The sequence below is a fragment of the Protomyctophum parallelum genome, assembly GCF_964188405.1.
Source record: "Protomyctophum parallelum genome assembly, chromosome: 3".
NCBI lineage: Eukaryota > Metazoa > Chordata > Actinopteri > Myctophiformes > Myctophidae > Protomyctophum > Protomyctophum parallelum.
In genome coordinates, this window is record NC_139698.1 from 51,017,981 (window position 1) to 51,040,998 (window position 23,018).

General features: G+C 42.7%; 1 protein-coding gene across 1 annotated transcript; it reads right to left on the minus strand.

The window, feature by feature from the left end:
• Nucleotides 1–954: 954 nt before the first annotated feature.
• lin28aa (lin-28 homolog Aa) lies at nucleotides 955–14,111 on the minus strand (the record flags this gene model as incomplete). The annotated part of the gene is made up of 4 exons (XM_083760487.1): nucleotides 955–1,177; nucleotides 4,515–4,699; nucleotides 13,389–13,561; nucleotides 14,081–14,111. The coding sequence occupies 4 exons, from the start codon at nucleotides 14,109–14,111 to the stop codon at nucleotides 955–957; spliced, it is 612 nt and encodes a 203-aa protein (XP_083616613.1).
• Between the last annotated feature and the right edge of the window lie 8,907 nt (nucleotides 14,112–23,018).

Consider the following 23,018-nt stretch of genomic DNA (forward strand, 5'->3'; position numbering starts at 1 on the left):
AGAGAAAAAGAGTTCTTTGCAGTTTCTGTATCACTACTATCCACATGCCTACTTAAACTACTGTAGCGCAAAAAGGATTTGATTTAATCCCAATTCACATCACAATCTCCAAAGCTGCACTATGAGCAAAGTATTCGGTTCACTATCAGTGGCCATCATAAAAGCCAAGTAGCAAACCAAACATGCACCAATTGAGGTAGGCCGTGCATCATAAGAAAGCCAACAAAATGCTGGCCCCGCAAATAATAAAATGACACAAATAACTTCAACCAAAAAGTTGGCAAAGACTTCTGGTCTGACATTCATTTGGCCCCAGGAAATCTGGATGGTCACTTGCAACATTGGCAGATACCAATACATTGCCTATAGCTATTCTCTCAACCCCCACCCCACGTGCACTTCATGTTCCCACCCATTTTCCCCTACGCGATATGCAAACGAACATTCATTACAGAGGTACCGTCATATCTCTGCCTTGTCGGATAGTGAGGTGTAACAATCAGGAAAGAGACAAAAAAAAATTGGTAAGGCAGCAAAAGTGTAGCGATATATTCAAAACGGTTGACTCAGAGATACGTGTATGTATCAATGGAGTCCCAACAAGACAGGCACAGAATTACATAAAAGAAAAATACAGAAAAAAAATAATCTGTCATATGGCATAATTTCTTACAATCTTAAACCCTCCTCAATAAACAGCAGTGACTAAAACATTTAAAATACTTCCTGAGTGCAATAATACAGCAGTATTTTCCGTTCCTGAACATTCCTGAGTGTTACACCAAAAAGAAAACAATAACTTCAGCAACATTCTTCATCAGCGTTAAGATTTTTTTTTCATTTTTCAACCTGAGGTAGTTCCAAAAGCAGCTTCAGCAGGTAAAGCTCCAGTAAAGCAGATTGATTGCCATCTGTGTTCCTGGCACCTGGCTTACCGGTGGTACGTTTCCCTGATTAATCAGAGGTGTCGGGAGGTGGGGCAGCGTGGCTCTGCTCCTCCTCTCCATCCCCTTTCAAGGAAGAGGGTTTTCCCTGAGAACCTGGCGAGGACTGCTGTGCTTTGATTGGGCAGTTGGCAACCATGTGGTCAATGCTCTGGCAGAAATGGCACTTTTTGGGCTGAGGTGGCAACTTGCACTCTTTGGCATGGTGGTCGAGGCCCCCACAGTTGTAGCACCTACAGGATGAGAGAGCATTGTATGAGAACAAACGAAAGGATCAATCCTTTTGACTGGTGGTAAAAATGTACATTTGCTGCTCCTCCAGTTAGCCACTAGATGGCAATATTCTACTTGGTCTGCTTTGAGGCTCCAACTTTAATCATGGTTCTTGCAAGGGCATTCCAGGTCACACTCACAAGCTAAAGTGTAGCAGCACATTGATGCATCAAGGTCTACGGTTTTGTTTTGAAGTTGTATCAAATCTATGCAAATGTTCTGAAATCTGATTACCAACTATGTATACTTTGCAATAAATCTATATTTTTTTGACTGTTAGCCTTTTGAACTCATAGAAACAATTGATCAGCACGTGCAATGCAGAATTCAAGCAGGACTTGACACTCATGTTTTGGAGGGGCTTCAAACATTGCAAGAGGCTTGGCGTGATCCCCACAACCTGTCCTATATCATCTTCAGCTTTCAGTTTAAGTTCACCCCATTTGTATTTCCTTGCCTTTCTCTCCATTGTATCACAGTAATAGATCCATTTCATCTGCTCTGAACCAAAGTAGTGGACACAGCGAGAGGGTCAATGGCAGCCATCGGGGGTTCCATCAAACACCTCTGTTCAAACATGGGACTATAGAAAGGCCACGCGTGCGGCGGCGAAAGACAGATGGGCAGTGGGCGTGGGGGGGCGGTCAGTCAGTGCCACTGCGGAAACCCCTTACACTATTGTAGCAGCAGATGAGGCATTGACAAGGACGGCTGCCGAGGATGGGTCAGTCTGTTGGTCTTTGTGTACCAGTGGCCGTTTGGGGCAGGCGTCAAGGTCTATACCATCACGGCAGAAGCTCCCTGCATCTGCATCGATCAGGGGAGTGAGCGCAGGAAAGGGGAAGTGCTCCTTTGTTCTAAAAAATCTGCAGTAATGACCTCTGAACCCTGACCCCACCCCCCCCCCTTAGGTCCGCTAACCCCTCCAACCCCATCCCAGCCCCCAATCCTCTCTTGCATTTACTCATATATGGTTGCCATGACAACACTGACCTTTCACCCCCCCCCCCCCCTCCTCCTCTGCCTGGGCTCCTGCATCTGTTATCAATTAAACGGACAGGAGCTCTTTTCCCCTTCCCTGCATCATATACACACTCACTAAGGTGGTCTACCAAAATGTAGAAACAGTGGCTCACTGGTGCCAGAACACAAAGACACAAAACCTATATTCTATGTCAGACTCAAACTTCATTATGTCTTACTCGTTCCAAAAAGGCCGTCTTGAACATATCTTTAACCATTTAAAAAATGGCTAAAAATCACAAACAAAATTTGCGACATTGGAATAAAACAACCACCACCACCGTCCTAAGCTAAAAGACACTATTCTCCAATGCAAAGTGTAATATGCCAGAGGGGAGAGGTATTGAACCTCAGAGGGCCTCCCAGGACTCTTTGAGGCGGTAATGATCTCTGCTCTAACACGACTACTCTCTGGCTCTAATCACAACTGACAGGGGGGCGAAGTTGATACACCTCTAACCCCGCGCTATATTGATAACCAAAGAATGGCCCAAAACCATGCCCCACACACCATGCCCCCAACCAACCCCCCCACACACACACAGCTTGTATCTATCTTTAAAAGAACAAAAAGAAACATGAAAAAAGACCTAGCCTTGTTTCACATTGACCACTGACTGCATATTTTGAACATTTTTACCGTGGAGTTTTCAAAAGGACCCTACGTTTTTGTGAATGTGCACTAACAACCTTTAAAGGCCAGTCCAATGCAATGCAGCTCCTTGTAATCATTCCAATCCCAAATGGCAGTTGCATTGGTGTGGACTTAAAACCGTTTTGTTGCAAGGGAGTTGTGACTAGTTGCATTGGTGCAGTCTGTCCTTTAGAGACTCAGCCCTTAAAAAAGTTCAGTTCCAAAACATTTTCTGCACCATCATGAACATGTTGTAGGTTTTACTGTCACACACAGTAGGCTTATGTAGTATTGTATTGTAGTAATGACAAGTGAAGGTTTTGGTTGCTTCTATACAAAGTATGAGAGGTGCTGATGGTTTTGCACACTATCAATATAATAAATATTTGATCCTATGAGAGCTGTTGCAATAAACACTTTGACTCTGGGCACAGCTATTTTGAAAGATAGGCAAACAATATTAACTATATTTCAGTAATGTAATAATAGGTGAGCATTCGCCAAGAATAGCAGTCGCGTTGCAACGCATTGTGAGCTAAACTTGTAGATTAGCTACTTGATGTACAATCAAGTATATATGGGGTTTAATGGTTAATGGTCGTGTTATTTAATTGAAACTAGATGTGCATTCATTCTGCTCTGGTTCATCACCGGCCAAGGTTTGGAGCTACAAGCTTGTTGGTGGGGAGAGGTTTTGGAGGAGAGGAGAACCAGTGGGTGTGAATCCACCAGGGGCCTACAGATTTAAACAGTTATTGATCCAGGTCATACGTCAAACCTGCTGGTGTGACCCCAGCTAGAACCAGGGTTGGGGGGTTGGGGTGGTTGAGGACCTAAAACACTGCTGCACATCTGATCCAACATGGGGCATTTGTGGATAAAAGACGCTATAGACTGACCTCTCAGTTATCCCTTATGGTTGAATGACGTCAAGGGTTTCAGTTCAGCGTGTGAGTGAAAGTAGACGTAAGAAAGAAGCCCAAAGAAGCCAAGTAAAAAATACACTAATCATTTCCTTCACAGTGTTGTAAATTTAAAAAGGGTAGGGTAATCTTTTGTTTGTTTGTAAATGAGTGTGAAATAGTACTCATAATAGTGTTTGTTCAGTCCCCATCTCTCCAGCTCTTTAGTAAACAGAAAATGCATTTTCAGGTGGGGATACCAATTGGATAATCAGGAAAGAAAACTCACAGGACAGAGATTAATTAAGTGAAATCGGAGTTGATGACACAGAAATGAGCAAATTGGAACTAGAACGTTTAAGTTAATAAATGGCTGGAAATTGGCAACGCACCTGAAAAGATATTTTCTGATTATCAAAGAGCTGGATAGACGGGGAGACCCCTGACATTGAACAAGTACTCTATAGCAGCAGGTTAAAACAGACGTATAGTCCACAGGTAAAGGGCATCCTACCTCTATAGCAGCAGGTTAAAACAGACGTATAGTCCACAGGTAAAGGGCATCCTACCTCTATAGCAGCAGGTTAAAACAGACGTATAGTCCACAGGTAAAGGGCATCCTACCTCTATAGCAGCAGGTTAAAACAGACGTATAGTCCACAGGTAAAGGGCATCCTACATACCGATCTCCAGGTTAAAACAGACGTATAGTCCACATGTAAAGGGCATCCTACATACCGATCTCCTTTGGAACGCCGTTTCTGGACGTTCTTGCCTTTGGGTCTCCTCTCGCTGCCTACACAGTGGACGCCCTCTGGTCCCGTGACCCTCTGAGACTCCAGGCCTTTTGACGACTTCTTGAAGGTGAACTCGACAGCCTCACCTTCCTTCAGGCTACGAAAGCCCTCCATGTGCAGCTTGCTCTGAATGGGACAAGAATTGGGAAGGATTAGTTCATGAATTGTTGCGTCAACAAGAGTTAAAATAAATAATAAACTAGTCGGGATAATATGAAAATCTTTAAAAGTCCTATCCCTATCCTAGTCCTATCAGCCAGTGCACAGACCATGTGCTCCTAGTGGATGCAAGGACCCCGATTCCTGTCTTTCCTCTTGTGTCCATCTTGTGTGAAATCTCGAGAAATGGCTGGCTGATTAAGAACTCCACATGAGCATAAACGGACACAGAGATCTCTATATACTTGGCAGCACAATAAAGGCTTATGAAAAAGTAAACATAAAGGCTGGTTACGTAGGCTACTACATACTGTAGTATGGACACCATGTTGTTGCATATCCTACCAAAATGAGTGGATCTGGGATATTGATAACTTATAGATCCTTCCCGACTACTTTCTGTTCTCTTTAGCCAGTGACACCCCTGCATGTTTTGGAGTATAAATTATGCTTTAGGAAACTATGGAACAGGGCAGTGCGAGCCAATCGACTTGGCTCGCGTATCACTGAGGACCAGAGGAAGGCTGGTGTGACGTCGGTCAGATCAGCAGTTCTCCAAAAATCCCACCTGTGTGAAGTGAGGGATGCTCTTATGGTCATACATCATCTCATTCTGGCCAATCACAATTTGCGTCCTCACTTTTATCTTCAATATGTACTTTGCTCAGCCAATCACAAGCAAATGTTTGCGTTTACTCAAACCCGGAAAGCTGGGCTAGCCCCTCAAACATATTGGAGATTATTAAAAAATATTCTCCCTGGAATACCCACCCTTATGTCATCGACAGTGTGAACGTGAACTGTGTACGTGAACCTGCCTGATGAACGTCATTGTGAACGCGTTCTGGCGCGTGTGAACGTCACTTTCTCACGTTCAACTTCGTTCAATAGTGAGTCTTTCCATACAGCCTTCCAGGCGAACCCCCTAAAACAAATACGCCTAAACAGTCCTTAATATCTAGCGGAAACCCCACCATTAAGTCCTTATTCGACACAAATTAACTAATCTTTCTCAGCTGTACTACAATTTCACAGGAGCGGCAGTGCGCATACTGCATGATGAGCCTGTCATGCAGGCAGACACAGACCATCCCGACTCCCAACCCAAACACTGATGAAACTTGTTTGATTCAACATAATGTGCCACGAAAAATAGCTTCCAATAGCTTGTTATTTTTGCGTCGAGGAGGTATGTGTCCATATCGCCTTGAACGGCCAACAAAATACATCTCCCTCCGGCTGATGATTTATTCTTCGTCGTACGTACAAAGTGTTCCGTGCTGAAAATAGCTGATCTATGAGCTCACAGCGCTTCGCGTCCGCGACACGTTGCGAGCTTGTAGATCAGCTATTTTCAACACGCGGAGATATGCAGGTTCAGAAACGTGTGCCCATAAAAGGATTAAGAATTCACTGGCATTTCACATTGCAAAAGAGCTATTATTTCCAAAATGTAAAAAAAAAATAAGGAATTAATTTGGATAATGGTAATGGAGATATTGTAAAAGTTGTCACTTTATTAATCCCAATGGATTGGATAGTTCATTCCCAATAGCAGACTGTATTCCTATGGGCTATGGCAATAATATTTTATTTATTTTTTAAATAACGAAAAATAACTATAATAGTTAATTTTTTAATGTTTGAACTGAACTGGTCATCGATATGACGTCATTGTACTGATGTACTCCATTGGGGCACGGCTGAATGGATACTGCACCAAGTACTCTGACAACAGGTACAACAGGTATTGGCAATACCGTATTGCATATAAACAGATGTGTTCCCCATGGGAATTGGCCTAGTGAAGTATAAAATGCCAATGTCTTTCTACCCATTGTTGTGTTCATGCAACAGAACTATTTCAGCAGGTAGTTCCCGTTTCAATTCTCTACTCCTCCCAAGGAAGCTCTGAGAAGGAAGTGAGGTGGTCACGTGACTGGGAGCCAAACTACCCGGAAGTTTGGCAGAATGCACTGGAGTCAATGAGAGCTCAGTGACCAGCTCATGAACAAACATTATTTATGAACAATTGAGACCTTTTGTAAAGTAATCACTTCTGGAAAACAACAGAAGACATGTAACACATTATTGTCTGTGTATTGTGTTGTTATTCGATGTGTACACTGTCATTTTTATAGAGGTATAGTATCTAAAGAGCACAAAGTACCTTTCTGAACGCACCAAGTATCGCAAGACTTCCCACCGTTTCCCGTCTGGCAGCCAAATCTCGCGATACTTCGGAGCCAGAAACGATACCCGCTGCTGTTTAGATCCTCAGATAAAATAATATACTGTGCACATCGAAAAGTAAGTGATTAGAAAACAACCTGTGATATGTTATTTTCCAGAAGTGATCACTTTACAAAAGGTCTCAATTGTTCATGAATAATGTTTGTTATGAGCTGGTCCAGCCGGCTCCATTCACTGCCATGTATTCATTGCACTTCCGGTGTGAGTTTGGCTCCCATGAAAGTGTCCATGAAAGTGTCATGGCAGTGTCAAGCCCAGTCACGTGACCACTTCCCTTCCTTCTCAGAGCTTCCTCCTAGCTGCAGAACAGTGTCCTCCGCCATTAACCATATTCACACGGCAGCCATTTTGCCATTAAGTTAATGCCATAATGCCACCCTTGCCCTCCCGCAAATAATGACTCGAGAGCAAAATGGCTCTCTGTGTGAATATATTCAATTGGTGCGTGAATGTGACACACTGAATACATACATGAATGTGAAGCGCTTTGGAGAAAGGGCCATGGCGGCACTATATAAATCCAGTCCATACCTTCATGTTATACCAAAAGCAGTTTCCACTTGTGCTGGGTTTGTGGAAAGACTCATCAAAAAAATCCATTTGAGGAGCATCATAGAACAAAGACCAATGAGTTTGTAACCCTTTCAGACACTTCACCAAGTTATTGTGGGTGATTGATAGAGAACGCTGTACGTCAAAAGCAATATCAAGCACACATCACCTTACAGCATCAGATATCGAATCAGCACCGACCGCTGCGAGACTTTGACCCTGGAGAACCACGTCCCCCAAAGTCACTGAATCTCAACACCACAGTGATAACATCAAGAGACCCAACAGCACTTATCAGGCATTTGCTATTTTACGGTCACCATTTAGTCTCGCCTCATAAACAAACAAACACTACAAAGCTGGCTGTCACCCCGTCAGACAGATTGTCCTCGTTGGGGCTGCACAATGGCGCAGGTTGCCCAATAATGCTGCTGTGTTTCCTCCGTGTTTGAGAGTGGTAAACCTGACAAGGATATAACCTTCAACCCATCCCCCCTTCTGGAAGAGCAGCATTCCGCACTGCTACCCCCCCCCCCCCCCCCCTTCCCACCCACCTCACAAAGCTCCACTAACACACTGACCACCACTACTAAACTGCAGGATGCAAGGAATAGCAGCGCGATGGCTTGGGGGGCAGGGTGAGAGGGGATGGGGGCTTGAAAAGGCTGGGGGGGGGGGGGGTTGGGGGTCTGCTGGACATTCCTCGGATTGTTGTTTGGAAGGGAGGCATGGAAGATAGCAAGCGCACAATCCATCCAAATGACTGACATCTCGCTTTGATGAGAGTGGATAAATAAAACGGTCAACAATTTCAGTTTTAACGATTGCCAGCCATAGCTACAGCACCATGGGAAGATATACCAATCATGGAATACACACACACACACACACACACACACACACACACACACACTAGCAATATCTCTGAATTGTGAATTCCTTTGAAAAGTGTCGTGTGCGCTCGACAAACATGTATTTTCAACTGGAAAAAGTGCAGATGCAACATTTTTCCTGAAGCATAAAGTAGGCTTGACTGGTTTTCAAGGACCTTGCTCCATTGCATTCACCTGAGATGACCTGGGAAATGTTTCTGGCAAGACGGTAGTGGTCTTTACACAAAAGGGAACTACTTCAGAGAGAGGAATGAGAGGAAGGAAGGTATGGTGTGCATTAGGGCATTAAAGCCAGAGAGACTCTGTAACACATGAAACCCCTCCCTCCCCTAAAGGCCCCTTGTTTCTAAGGTGAGGTTCAACTGCCACAAACTCTGCAAACAGTTGATTGGCAGATTATCAATGAAACATGTTTTTTTCACATGCACACATGCCTTATCTATCCATTTTGTGTATAGACGAGTTCATATGGTTTCACAGTGCATCTTTCATTAAGCACTAGAAGACATGGGAGCATCACGGTTCATGTCAGGAAAAAGGATTTCCTTCTGAGGAAAGTCAACCATCATCTTTATGACATTTGACCACCTCGCCTTGCAACAGCTGCATGAAATGTTACAAATCTTTCTACTTATGAGGAATTCTGGGTATTACCAACCCACTCAGTGGCATTCAACTAGGCCAACTATCTAGTTAAGGCACATTCTTAGTTAAGGCACATTCTCCTTCAGATACACATCAGTCAACAGTGACTCAATCTCAGCAATTCATATGAACAGGTTCAGTCCATCCGACGTGCCCACGCGTCATAAGCAAGCCAACCGACGGGGTGCTAGGCTAGCGGATCTTCAATGTCAAACGAGAGAGAATATTCTGAATTCTTTAATTTTTGAGTTGGACTCCAAGGCCACCATACGCTTCGCATTTCGTTTATGCGCGGTCCGGTCACTTCCCTGTTTAAATCAGGGGGGGGGGGGCTTTACAGAGTAAAAGCGGCCATGTCTTCCCGGCACCCCAGAGCTTCTATTTTGAAGGAATCCCGGCGCTGATTGTGTAACAGTTATTCTTGGCCTTTGTGTGCCACTAACTAGCAAGCAACACCAACACGTGTGGCAAGAAAATGAAAGTGCTATGGCCTGCTAAGCCTCTGACGTTCATTTACAAAACGGGAAGGATCAGCATCTGCTGCAAAGTCACAAGAGAAGGGAACGCAATTGCTCATCCATAACATTGCCCAGCAGCATGGCCCTCCTCAGCACTCCATTGTGCCATTTTAGCCCCAGTGACCGTTAACCGCTTCCTCTCACCCCCCCCTCCCCCAATAAGAGCCACGCCTCCACCCACTAGCCCACCATCACGCAGCAGAGAGACATTTAAACACAGGTAGAGGGGTCAAGATATTACCATTAAACCTGGGGAACCTGGTCGTGAGGCATTAAAGCAGCAACACCGGGGGTCTACTGTGCGCTTGCCCACAATAGGTCTACAAGCCGAGAAAGACATCACAGGGCAGCAGAAGACAATGGGAGGATTGCTGCGGGACAAAGAGGGGCTCGGTCACGGCCGAGGGGAGTTCTCCATTGGGATGCATGGCTCCATTGTTCACCTGGACAAAGGCCAGTGGACCCCGGGAGTTAATGTTCCTTGGCACGCGGCCACTCATTTTTCTCCTCTCTTCATAGGGCCAGGGCCTTGCGGTTGCCATAACTCCCATACATCTGTCATTGACACACGCGCTACCATCTTTTCTGATGGCAGCGGGCGTGGTGACAGATAGGGGAGGAAATCATTGGACACGTTCCACTTTTAAAGGGAATGACTACCGTGGTCACAGTTTGAGGGAATGACAACCACATTAACCCCTGGTATCACACCAAAAATCACACCATCTTATCGTCATCAGCTCAGAAGGCCAATCACAATTTGCGTCCTCACCTTCATCTTCAATGTTTGTGTTTACACAAACCCTCAAAGCTTGACATAGGAGGGCCTAGCTCCCCTGAAATAATAATAATAATAATAATCACACCCGTGTGAAGTGAGGGGCACTCTTATGATCATACATCATCTCATTCCGGCCAATCACAATTTGCATCCTCACTCTTGTCTTCAACTTTGTGTTTACGTATGTTTGCGTTTACACAAACACTCAAAAATGGCCGTTCATTATCAATAGTATTTAATGTTTGCGTTAGCACAAAGTGTGTGTTTACATGCACACTAAAAGCTGGCGCCCCTCAAAAATTATAAATATCTACAATACATCGCAAAGCTATGCACTGAGCTTGTATATCGGCTATTTTAGCTATTTGTTGTATGACAAAGTATAGGTTGGTGGTTAGTGGTTAACCTAAAAAGTTGTCAGCACAGCAGTGTTCAGTTCTCTGGTCTAGCTGTGAGGTCTGGAATCTAGTTATGGGGGGGTGTAATCTGAACTTCCTATTGAGTATCTAGTGAGAGAATCCAAATTGTGGTGAATGGGTGGATGGACCAGGGCAGGACTTACTTCATGAGTGATTCAGTTGGCATATCAGATAATGCGGGACTTGTTTTAAGAGCTAATGGCAATTTATGAAACTAATGGAATACTGAGGTGTAAAAGTGCATAAGAGTAAACTAAGAGTATAACTTATTGTATATTTTTGATCTACCAGGTAGTTGATCACAACTAACCATTGATGTTTGATGTGCATGAAACCGTTCTCCCCAGATAGTCAGAATGTATCTGTTTTAGTCAATTCTTGTATTTTTCTATCTGCTTAGGTGAGGTGATGTCGCCAAGAGGAAACTTCACACACACACAAAGCCTCCCTCCACACACAAACTCAAAGCTGTGCATCATCAGTTTGAGGTATCTTATATTCAGCTATTAGTGTAGATTTCCGTCCTACACAAACATTAATTTCCCATTGATAAAGTTTGCTGCATTGCTAATGTTCACTCTCGCGCCACACACACACACACACACACACACACACACACACACACACACACACAGTAAGTGACAAATAAAACCTTTCTTGGATTCATATAACATCATCTTGAAATAGCCCCAGTGGCTCAACAAAAATTCCATAGACTTGACTGGCAAACGATTGACATCATAAGTGCTCTAAACAAACATTGTAATATCCTCAAAGTCCATAGACGTAGCTGCCATATGATGTAATCTTTAAGAGGCATGCAAAAATTATAATCTGAATAAAAAGTAAATCACACCTGTGTGAAGTGAGGGGCACTCTTGTCGTCGTACATCACCCAATAAAAAATGAATATACTCTTTTCACCATGATGATGTATTGAATTTATGTGATTGGTTAGCCGATTCGCTCGTCTATATTTCAGGCTCATACGACGTAAATTCTCCTTTCATTGTCAATGGCAAATGTGAGACGTGACGGGATGAAAAGCTGTATATAGGAGGGGCTAGCACCCCTCAAAAAACAAGGATAAGTGAAATAGAATTCCACTGACTTTCCATCCACGGGCCTGGTTAACTGTGGACCCTACTTCTGCAATATACGTCACCACAATTGTTTTCTGGTTTCTCAAATGCTTTCCATCACTGAAAATAAATAAATCAAATATGAATCACCAAACACTAGCTTTAACAGGAAATGGACAAACAAATCTGAGTGACTCGGCCACTGCAGTCTGACTTCCAACCGGGGTGGCAGTGGCTCAGGGGTAGCGTGGCCGGTAGAGTAGCCGGATGGGAACCGTGAGGTTACCGGTTCGATCCCACGCTCCCCCAGAATTGGTGTTGAAGTGTCCTTGAGCAAGAGTAAAGCGCCTTGGATAAAAGGTCAACGGTGCTATATAAATGCACCATTTACCATTCCTTTAACCTGGCTTCTAACTGGGTCATGCGGAGTCCATGCCAATTGGAGAAAGTCAAAGATATAACACTTAACAACTTAAGACACACTAGCATCAGGGGAAAGTGTGTGTGTGTCTGTGTACACAGTTAACCACATGCCTGTGGTGTCCCCGTTTTGGGACTGTGATTTTAGGCCAAATTTACAACAACAAATATATTTCTACACAAATAGCACATATAATATACAAGCACTGTTACGTGTTAACACATGTGTTGCGAGCTAGTACACAGACTATTTTCACTATTTGTTGTAAGATGAGTATATTTGGCTTGAAGTGGTTAAGATACACCCCAAATCTCCCTCCCTTCTTGAAACTCTTTACCCAGGCAGTGCCAGGCAGACACTAGCAGACAGCAAAGAGCCTTTAATCACTTTATGACAGGAACCTGAGGTGAATGAATGGGGGCTCCTCTCATTCACAGACTAAAGCCTTTATCTTATCATGCAGCCATAGAAGGGACTCACTCTCACATGGGGACTATGGAAAAGTGTCTCCCCTCCCCCATTAGCAAAGGTGAATGGAGGCTTTGGATAAACCTGGAAGAACTGGGTAGTTTTCCACAGGGCTGGCCAGCAAGAGGAAAGAATGATAGGAATATATAATATGATGATAGGAATACATAATAACTAAGACAGGAAGGGCACAGGGGAAGCACATGAGGCCAAATAGGCTATCTTTCACAGAACCCAACCTCTAGAGACATTTACTGCGTGGTTTGTTTCATGTGTTAAACATTAATTCGTCATACCCTCATATTCAACTTCACAAAACACTTTCTGTAGGCCTACAGTCAGACAGTGTCCAATGCGTTTGCTGCCTGCCTGTTGTGGGAAATCATGCAACACCCCTCTTATGACTGAATTGAACATGTAGGTTAGCCTACATCACATCACTACAACCACCATGGGGGCCCGTCTTCCCTTTGCTAGAAACACGTGTTGCCTGGCCTGAGAACAGTAACACCCACCAAACGCTAAGCGGCCACGGCCGGGGCTGATCATTCGTTTCACATTTTGATAGTTTAATAACGTCATAATTAGGGTCCTCCGACAGATCTCCCCCCACCACCCGTTTACCTGATGGACAAAGACGTCAACCGGCTCATCCAGAGGGGCGCCTTCTCGGTTGGTCATGGACAGAAATCCGAATCCCATGCGCACGTTGAACCACTTGCACACGCCGACCCCATGGAACGACTGAGAGTCCTCCTCGGTGCTCGGCCCTTCATCCTCCTCCGTTTTACAGACTCCTGCAATCATTTCCAACACATTTGTAAGAAATTATAAATTCAGAAACTCGCAGACCTATATACTACCGGTTTTCGTTTAGGCGCGCACCCCCCCCTGTGCTCAACGTTTTGGTTTTGGTGAAGAATTCGGGAATTCATTCATAAACACAGATTAGACATACTAGCATACGAACTCCTATGTGTGGTTAGCTAAACTTTAAAGGCGGCTGACGAATGTATATGTATACATTTCAATAGGCCTAAATTAACCCGACGAACGGATACAATGACCAGCATCCAAATGTGTTATTTTTAGCCTATGCGCTAAGTATAGCTTCAACGATTTAAAAAGTCACCCCCCAAAAAACGCCAAGCACCTGTAGTTTATTTATCTTTGTGAATTAACGTCATGTTCCTTTCTAAACAATGCTCGCACGCGCTACATTCTACCCCGATATGCGTTCTGCTCGGATGATCAATTCAGAAAGTGGAGGAAAAAAAAGACGCGAAGGAAAACTTAAAAGTTGTTTGCTACTCAACCTGGAAATTCCTGGTTCGAAACGGAGCCCATGTCTTCAGTTCTGCCTTGAGTCAAAATGAGCACCCACGCTACAGTATCCTACCCCTCACACACTGCGTAATCGTAATCCGCACAGATTGCCACTTTCATGCAAAATGTTCTGAAAAGGCAGAAGCTACCCTGCAAGAGGGAAAGCGGGAGAGTGAGATAAACAAAAGGGGGTTGGGAACCTACACCCCCCCCCCCCTCCAAACAATGAGGGGTGGGGGGTCACTGCAGTAGAATTTGTTGAAGAATCCCCCAAAATCTAAAGGACAATGCAAGGAAACCCAACCCCCCCTAGAGTCACTTGACTCCATCCATTCACAAAATAACCAAAAAAATACTTTGAGTTTCAGTCAAAAATGTATAGCCTACCTTCTGCCATGTTTTGGTCACTCACTCTCGAAATTAGTCCAGTTTCACCTTCGGGGCCCAAGCCTTGGGAGACGTCTTTTTAAGCCCCCTTTCCAATGCTGTGGTGGTCAGTGCTGTTGGTCAATACAAATGACCATTTGGCATCTTCAGCAGGACCACCCCGCTACCCCTGTTATGTCCACGTGATTCAAAATTATACAGATTGATTGAATCTTCTATAAGGGAAGGGCCCATATCTGGAGAGTGACCAATCACGAGAGGAAATTAGCAGTGCTTATCCAACTAAATGCTATTAGTCAATTTACAATTTAGGCATTTTTGCACTGCAGCAATATTACAGTAGAGTGTCAACAAACGACATGAAGGGCAAATGGTCAAGTAAAAAGAGAACAATGAATGCATTTGTCCTCTCCTTTAATAACAGCCTTTGTTAAACAGCAAACATAGGTATTCTATCTAAGTAGCCAACATACCTATAAGAAACAATAAATGATAAAGGGAAATTAGAGCTATGTGGATGAGCAGTGTTTACCAAGCAATATTTATTATGGAACATTTGCCCTATATTGTATAGGCTATAGATTTCTCCAAACATAAAAAACTAAACAGAGTCAGAAATCTTTTCTAATGCTTCCTATAGTGTATTTTTTGGGAACCCCATAGCATAGAGTATGGAAGTTTGGGAACCCCATATGCAGGAAAGGTGAGTTTTCAGAGACTGGTGGAACTGGAAAATGGGGAGTGAATCTACAGTCCTGTGTGTGTGTGTGTGTGTGTGTGTGTGTGTCTGTGGGGGGGGGGGGGGTTCAAAAGTTTGGGAGCCAGGAGGGAGTGTTGGGCTGGATCAGGCCATGGTAAGATCATGCTAGGGTTCCAAAATCCATGCCCTTGCTTGCCTTGTTTAGACAAGGCTGTACCACAAATCGTGGTCCACATTTTCACATTTTACACGTGAAAATGTTTTATGTTACATTTTCACATTTTACACGTGGAATTTGAATACATCTCCCCCCCAGCCCCACCACTTCATTTTTAAACAAATATCACCATGATGTATCATCGCAATTTAAACATTGATATGTCGCCATAAAGAAAACAATATTGAAGGTTAATTTGCAAAAGTGAGTTGGAAGGTTCTTTAACTACATAATATAGTTCATGGTTTCTTTATTGTCCCCTGGAGACAGATAAACACAAACACTTATCAGACATAATTCTGCAGGGAAAGCAAAAAAAAACCTAAAATCAAAACAGCAAGACAGTTGAAGTATTGTCCCCTAAAGGGAGAGCATTGTAGGAGATGACATTTTCAATCATGTCTATGCATATTTCTTTCAAGGGGTCCATGCATGTTGCAGCATAGCATCTCTCAACGATTAGACACCAATTTGAAGCTCTGTTCATTCGTTTCTTTAAAGAAACGAATTGCCCAAATTATACAAGAGTAGCCTAATTTTGCTTCCCATTCTAATGAATGTGTAGGTTTGGAGAGGTAGTAACGTGGAGGGGGAAGGGTTTTATACAGGAGAACAGCTATACGGACTATTTGTGTGACTAAAGAAAGGCGCTGCTTTAATATCCGAGAAAAATAACTTCATGGACGCACGGAATTAAACGAACACCTGTTTGAACGAAAAACGACGCATCTATTTATTTTTCCTACAAAACAATCCGGCGAAAATTGTAACGTAAAACAGACCAAGCTGGTCAAACGAATTCGACGGATCAATAGTGATTGATTACATTATGTTAAGCTGGATGTTGACTCTTGTCCGTGTGGAATGATAGATGAAGCAAAGAGAGACAGAGGGAGTGATTTTTTTAACCTAGCCAACCTAAAAGTGGAATGATTTGGAACAGAACTACAAGGGGGAAAGAAAGACAAACTAAAAAGACTTAAACGATCATGACAACCAATAGTAAATAAACGAATAAATAAATAATATACTATTATTAAATATCACTCGTATTAAATCTATAATAACAAAAATGCAGCGGTGAAAAACTTTTCCCAAAACGAATTTATATTTATTTATTTTCGATTAGCATTTAATTAATATAAACCATAATAATAATAATAATAATATATAATATAATAATAGTATTATTATCATCATTATTATTGTTATTATTAGGCGTATTATTATTTTTTATACCAAATTTAAATGTTAGGCTATTGTAACACATTTTGATGATTTAATGTAGACCACATGCAGCCTATAGCATGCCTATTAAAAAAATATAAATTATGAAGGCCCCTATAGGAAAGAAAGTTAGTTCGAAAAGTTATGTTTATTTAGAAATAAATGAAACACCATAATGTATTCACGCACAAACACACTGAGCTATATTGAATGATTGGATTGATACATTTGAGTTTATTCTTTTCACCACATGTGAAGTGCCACTTCTGTGACCTGTGGGATCGATTCATTTCAACGACCACGACGACCCCTTGTGGGTAATATAGGCATCGGCCCAAACCCACGAGGGCTGGAGCGGTGGAGCCATCATCACTACATTCAACTGTATTTAATATGATAGATATACAGACTGTACCGAGACTAAATCGTTGTCATCTTATTTCCACACCACACTCCACAGAAGTGTTAGCCTATACTGTAAAATCTGAATCCCCCACCCACCCCTTTCCCCCCCTCACTGTATTATGTTTTCTTTCCACTTTTTACCTCCTTTATGATGATGATTTCCTGTTTGTGTATATTTGTATGTATCTAAATGTTATGATGAATTGAACAAGGTGGAACCTCTTGTAAACAAGTCTAGTGCTTTATTGGTCGTCCACTCACAGTTAACAGTTTTTTTTCCTATTGAGTTGTGCTTGAAATGTACTGTAATTCTGCACTGTTAATAAATACTTCAACAAATCAATCAATACTATACAATAGGCCTACGAAAATATCGAAAAAGGAAAAAAATAGTGACATCTTTGCTCAATTTTGTTCTTGTGTATAGACTGACTGCACCATGGTATCATGATATCCTTGAAACATAAGGCATGTAGATTATGACATTTAAGCAAAAGCGTTTAGCATATATATATATATATATATATATATATATATATATGGTGTATTTATTTATTTATAGGTGTCTCAAGGTGGAAGTGGAACCCAATCTCCCCACCAGGGAGAGTCAGTCAGACATGATAAACAAGTGAAATTAAGAGTATAACGAAACAAATAATTCACCTGACAAAAAATTGGAACACAAGCAGATAAGCTATATATCTTTTTGGGTTCTCTCTCCTGATTGGGTGAAGTTTGTAACCCAGGACACTTTACATTTCTTTCCTGCAAGACCTGGAGTGCATGGGATGGGAGACCCATACTGAACGCAATGATTATACTATAATTATCGGCTATTATCTTTAACTTTTTAAACACACTCTATGGTTTAACCCAAATAACACTTATAGGCTAAGCCTATATATTTAGTAGACGTTTAGGTTTAATAAACGTCTGCAGCAGCAGTTGCACAGTTGGACTTGGTAAGTGATAGGAATTTTATCCTATCATGATATAAAACAGGCAGGGGAGGACTGTAAAAAACCCTGCAAAGACTATGAATTATGATAACAGCTCTCGTTAGCCGAAGAGCTATAAGCTGTGAGTCTCCGAAGCAAAAGCCCAAACTGCCCCGGATGCTCACAGAGTACATTTACTTTTAGGAGTAATCCCATAACAATACTTATACTTAACTTTAGCTTTGACCAAAATACTTTAAGTAAATTAGCAAACATGAACAGAGGGATTACTCCATATACCAAAAACATTACCTTATTGACCCCAAAGAGAGACGTCCATTTCAGAAGGAGGGTTTTAGTCGTTTTATATTATCGTTTCAGAGAGAATGGAACATGGATACACAAACACAGCAATAATAATCAAATACAGAGCCTAGACCCCCGTAGGGGGGGTCTAGTAGAATGGTTGCAGGTTTCTCTCTACCGTATCCCAAAATGGGATCCGGTATAAATACTTTTCAATACAAAATGGAGGATACAAAGCCGACGTGGCGGCACGAGGAATAACGTACTCAAAGTGGAAAATTACTAGGTATACGACTGGAAAATTACCAGATAGATAAACCAAAAACAGCACAGAGGCTCGTCTTAGGCCTCAATGGATAACTGTCTTCAGCTTGCCGTCTCGGCGAGCTGGGAAGGGGGGTATGGCCCGGTTGCCATGGCACCTGGCTGATAAGATGCCATGCGAGGTCAAATTCATGTAGGCTCAAGACAGAGACAGTGAGTGATACACACTAGCAGCGCAAAGTCCCTACACAGGGCCAAAAGGGTCAAAAGGTCAAAGGAAAATGATTAATCAAGCATAAAAGATACAAAAGATAGAAATTATCTATCAAACCCATCGCATTTTATGCGCGAATGATCATATGACCTTTGACAAAATCAAATCCTCAGGGGAAACTTTACTTTATACTATGGATCAGGAACATGAAAAATAAAAAAAACACAATGATTTCAACTTTACTAGGCATAAAATCCTTAATTAGATGGTACTGAGGGAACGAGAGAGAATGGCTTTTCTCTCTTGATGATGATTATGGTGATGAAGATATCTTCGGGGCCTGGCAACCAAACCCAGCAAACCGTTGCAGCCAACCTGGCCGGCGAGATGGTCATTTGACCACATGAATGTTCATTTTTCAGTTCTTCTGGTTCGCCATCAGTTCGTTGTCAGAACTGAATCTGCGAGAGTTCTTTTGGACAGTCAGCCAGCTCGTAGTCGGAGCGGACTGCATGCCCCAGTTCTTCTGATTCTTCGCCCCTCCCCCCCCCCCTTATGACAGGTTCACAGATACTCGATCTCTGCAAACAGACTTGGAGAGGGGAAACGGGGTATTCTGCATGCGCTCCAGCGCGATGTCGCAACAATGTCTTTGGGAGTCCCTTAAGTACCATATACAGGTCAGATATAGAATCAAGTGATTCTGGGGAGATTAATGCCTAGTCCAAATCGAACTCATGATGATAAAAACCAAAATAATAAAATGGAGAAGGAAATGTTCCTATATTGACAATTTAGGGGAAATATGAAATGACTAAAACCTTTTTTTTATAAAATCAAATGAAATCAACAATAATGTAATACAATTGGAGGTGATTAAACGTAGCTTGGAAAGCGTAAATCAGCAAACAGGAAAGGAAAAAAATAACAACCACAACATAAACTTACATAAACATGAAAACAAAAAAATGTAATAAATTTGTTCCCAATGGGAAATCTATGGGCAACTAGTTAGACTGTTCTGGGGTTGGGCCTAACCAGTGAATTTAGAGGATCTGCTCTGGGGAGTCGGGACTGCGGGTCAAACCTTGTATACAAGAATGGAATTTCGAAGTCCACAATCCACCACAAACACTTTTCAGACTCCATCGCATTTGTGGGCTTTGAAATTCTCGGCCTGTCCACCGACCGACTCCCACCTGCAGCAGTCCTTTTATCTGTAAATAACAGAAAAAACAAACAAAGAACGAACTGGTGAATGTCATGAAACAAAAATAACATCGTATCAAACAGACAGATCTAGATAGAGAGAAAAAGTATGCGTATTTCAGATTTTCAACAGATACAGATAGATTGACATGTGGGCCACTACAGGGCAACATCGCACATGGAATACAGACAGACCGTTGAATCCTAAACTACACATGTTATGTTTCATAAGAAGAACAGGTTACCACATGGCAAGACACTGAACGCAGAGAAAACATTACCGAACTATGTGCACACCGGCTTGACCTGTTATGTTTCAAGACACTGATTCTGATCAGGTTAAAACATTACGATGACTCGCTATGTGCACTGGAAATTGGTGAAGATTCACCAGAAAAGTAGATTATTATGATACGATGTATGGCAAGGGAAAATGCCAGATAATAACTATTAAAAAAAATGAACTAATTTGACAGGCGTTCACAATGGAAACCTCGTAAGCGCCACAAACAGAGACATGCACGCAGAAAACCCAGCACGCACATACACACAGAGGCACACGTACGCATACATTCCAAAGGAAGCACGCACGCACACACACTAACTAACTAACGGGGGTGAAATGGGAGACAAAAACAACTGGAGATAAAACAGATAAATCAAAACAGTAGGACAGAGAAAGAAATCAAGCATTGATTTACTTAACTGAATGTGTAGGAGAGGCAAGCAGGATTCAGATTTATGGTGCAGACTTATGGACACGCGTGGTCCACGGGTCCAGTTCGTGAAGGCATTCACGAACCCCATAGCTGGTCTGTGTCCCAAAAGGATAATCCGTGTTCCTGAATCGATAATGCCGACTTAAAACAACCCCCTCTGAAGATAATTCAGCGGAGCTCTCGGGGGAAAAAAAAGGAAGAAGGAATTTTTTTTTCCTTATCTTGATAGGAATTTTATCCCATCATAAGATAAATAACAGGCAGGGGAGGACTGTAAAAAAACCCTGCAAAGACTATGAATTATGATAACAGCTCTCGTTAGCCGAAGAGCTATAAGCTGTGAGTCTCCGAAGCAAAAGCCCAAACTGCCCCGGATGCTCACAGAGTACATTTACTTTAGGAGCAATCCCATTACAATACTTATACTTAACTTTAGCTTTGACCAAAATACTTTAAGTAAATTAGCAAACATGAACAGAGGGATTACTCCATATAGCAAAACATTACCTTATTTCCCCAGAAAGAGAGACGTCCATAGCAGAGGGAGGTTTTTAGTCGTTTTATATCGTTTCAGAGAGAAATAGAACATGGATTCACAAAACACAGCATGATAATCAAATACAGAGCCTAGACCCCCGTAGGGGGGGTCTAGTAGAATGGTTGCAGGTTTCTCTCTACCGTATCCCAAAATGGGATCCGGTATAAATACTTTTCAATACAAAATGGAGGATACAAAGCCGACGTGGCGGCACGAGGAATAACGTACTCAAAGTGGAAAATTACTAGGTATACGACTGGAAAATTACCAGATAGATAAACCAAAAACAGCACAGAGGCTCGTCTTAGGCCTCAATGGATAACTGTCTTCAGCTTGCCGTCTCGGCGAGCTGGGAAGGGGGGTATGGCCCGGTTGCCATGGCACCTGGCTGATAAGATGCCATGCGAGGTCAAATTCATGTAGGCTCAAGACAGAGACAGTGAGTGATACACACTAGCAGCGCAAAGTCCCTACACAGGGCCAAAAGGGTCAAAAGGTCAAAGGAAAATGATTAATCAAGCATAAAAGATACAAAAGATAGAAATTATCTATCAGTAAGGAAGATTCCGACATAGCCCTATAGACTCTTGGTAAAGAAAAAACAAAAGATTCAGTACAAAAGTTCACAACCACGGACAGCTATCATGCAGGTTATTTTTTTAGCCTAATATTGTGAACTTTGAGCAGCAGATGTTTCGCACAATAATAGACAAGCCTACTGTATTGTTGTACTGTACTGTACTGGCACACCCGAAATCATCATATTTACAGTTAATATGTGCGTGCCGTGTGTGTTTGTGTGTGCTAGATTGCGCACAGGTGGTGAAAAACAACCATGCTGTTCTCGTGCTCAGACCCACCCACCCACACACACACACACACACACACACACACACACACACACACACACACACACACACACACACACACACACACACACACACACACACACACACACACACACACACACACACACACACACACACACACACACACACACACACACACATACATACCGGTAGCTTCGTAAGAGAGTGCAGGTTGCAGACCCACAGGACCACGGCCAGAGTGCCGGCCCGGTTCCGGCGAGCCGCCCCACGTCCGAAACGGTAGAGAAATGAGAGATTTACCATGTGGGGTCTCCGGAACATCCAGACCCCCAGGAACACGGCGAGGGTGCTGGGCCGATTCCGGCGAGCCGCCCCATGTCCGAAAGGGTTGAGAAATGACAGAGTTAACGTGTGGGGGTCCCTCTACTCAGTATACTGTACCCTCTACTGTAAGCCTACTGTACTGTACTGTACTGTCACTGTACTGTACTGGCACACCCGAAATCATCATATACAGTTAATATGTGCGTGTGTTTGTGTGTTAGGTTGCACACAGGTGGTGAAAAACAACCATACTATTTTCGTGCTCATACCCAGGCACCCATAGGCACACACATAGCTCGGTAAGGGAGTGGTTGCACCACTCAAAAGGTAGTGACGTCAGTCAGTTCAAAGCAGCTATATTCCCTGTCATACCAGAGACTGACAATTGCAGGTCTTTGGCGCTGATGAGTCATGATGACGAACCATGAAGATATCCACTCCACTACAGAGGCTCTATGTGTTATATATATCAATCCACTAGGTGCCAGTATATCACTTTTTTTATTATATATCTATTTGAGAAATTGAGAAATATTGCAGAGATTATATACATGACTTACTATTGTACACAGATATTATATACATGACTTACTATTGTACACAGAGATTCTATACCGAACTTACTATTGTACACATAGATTCTATACCGG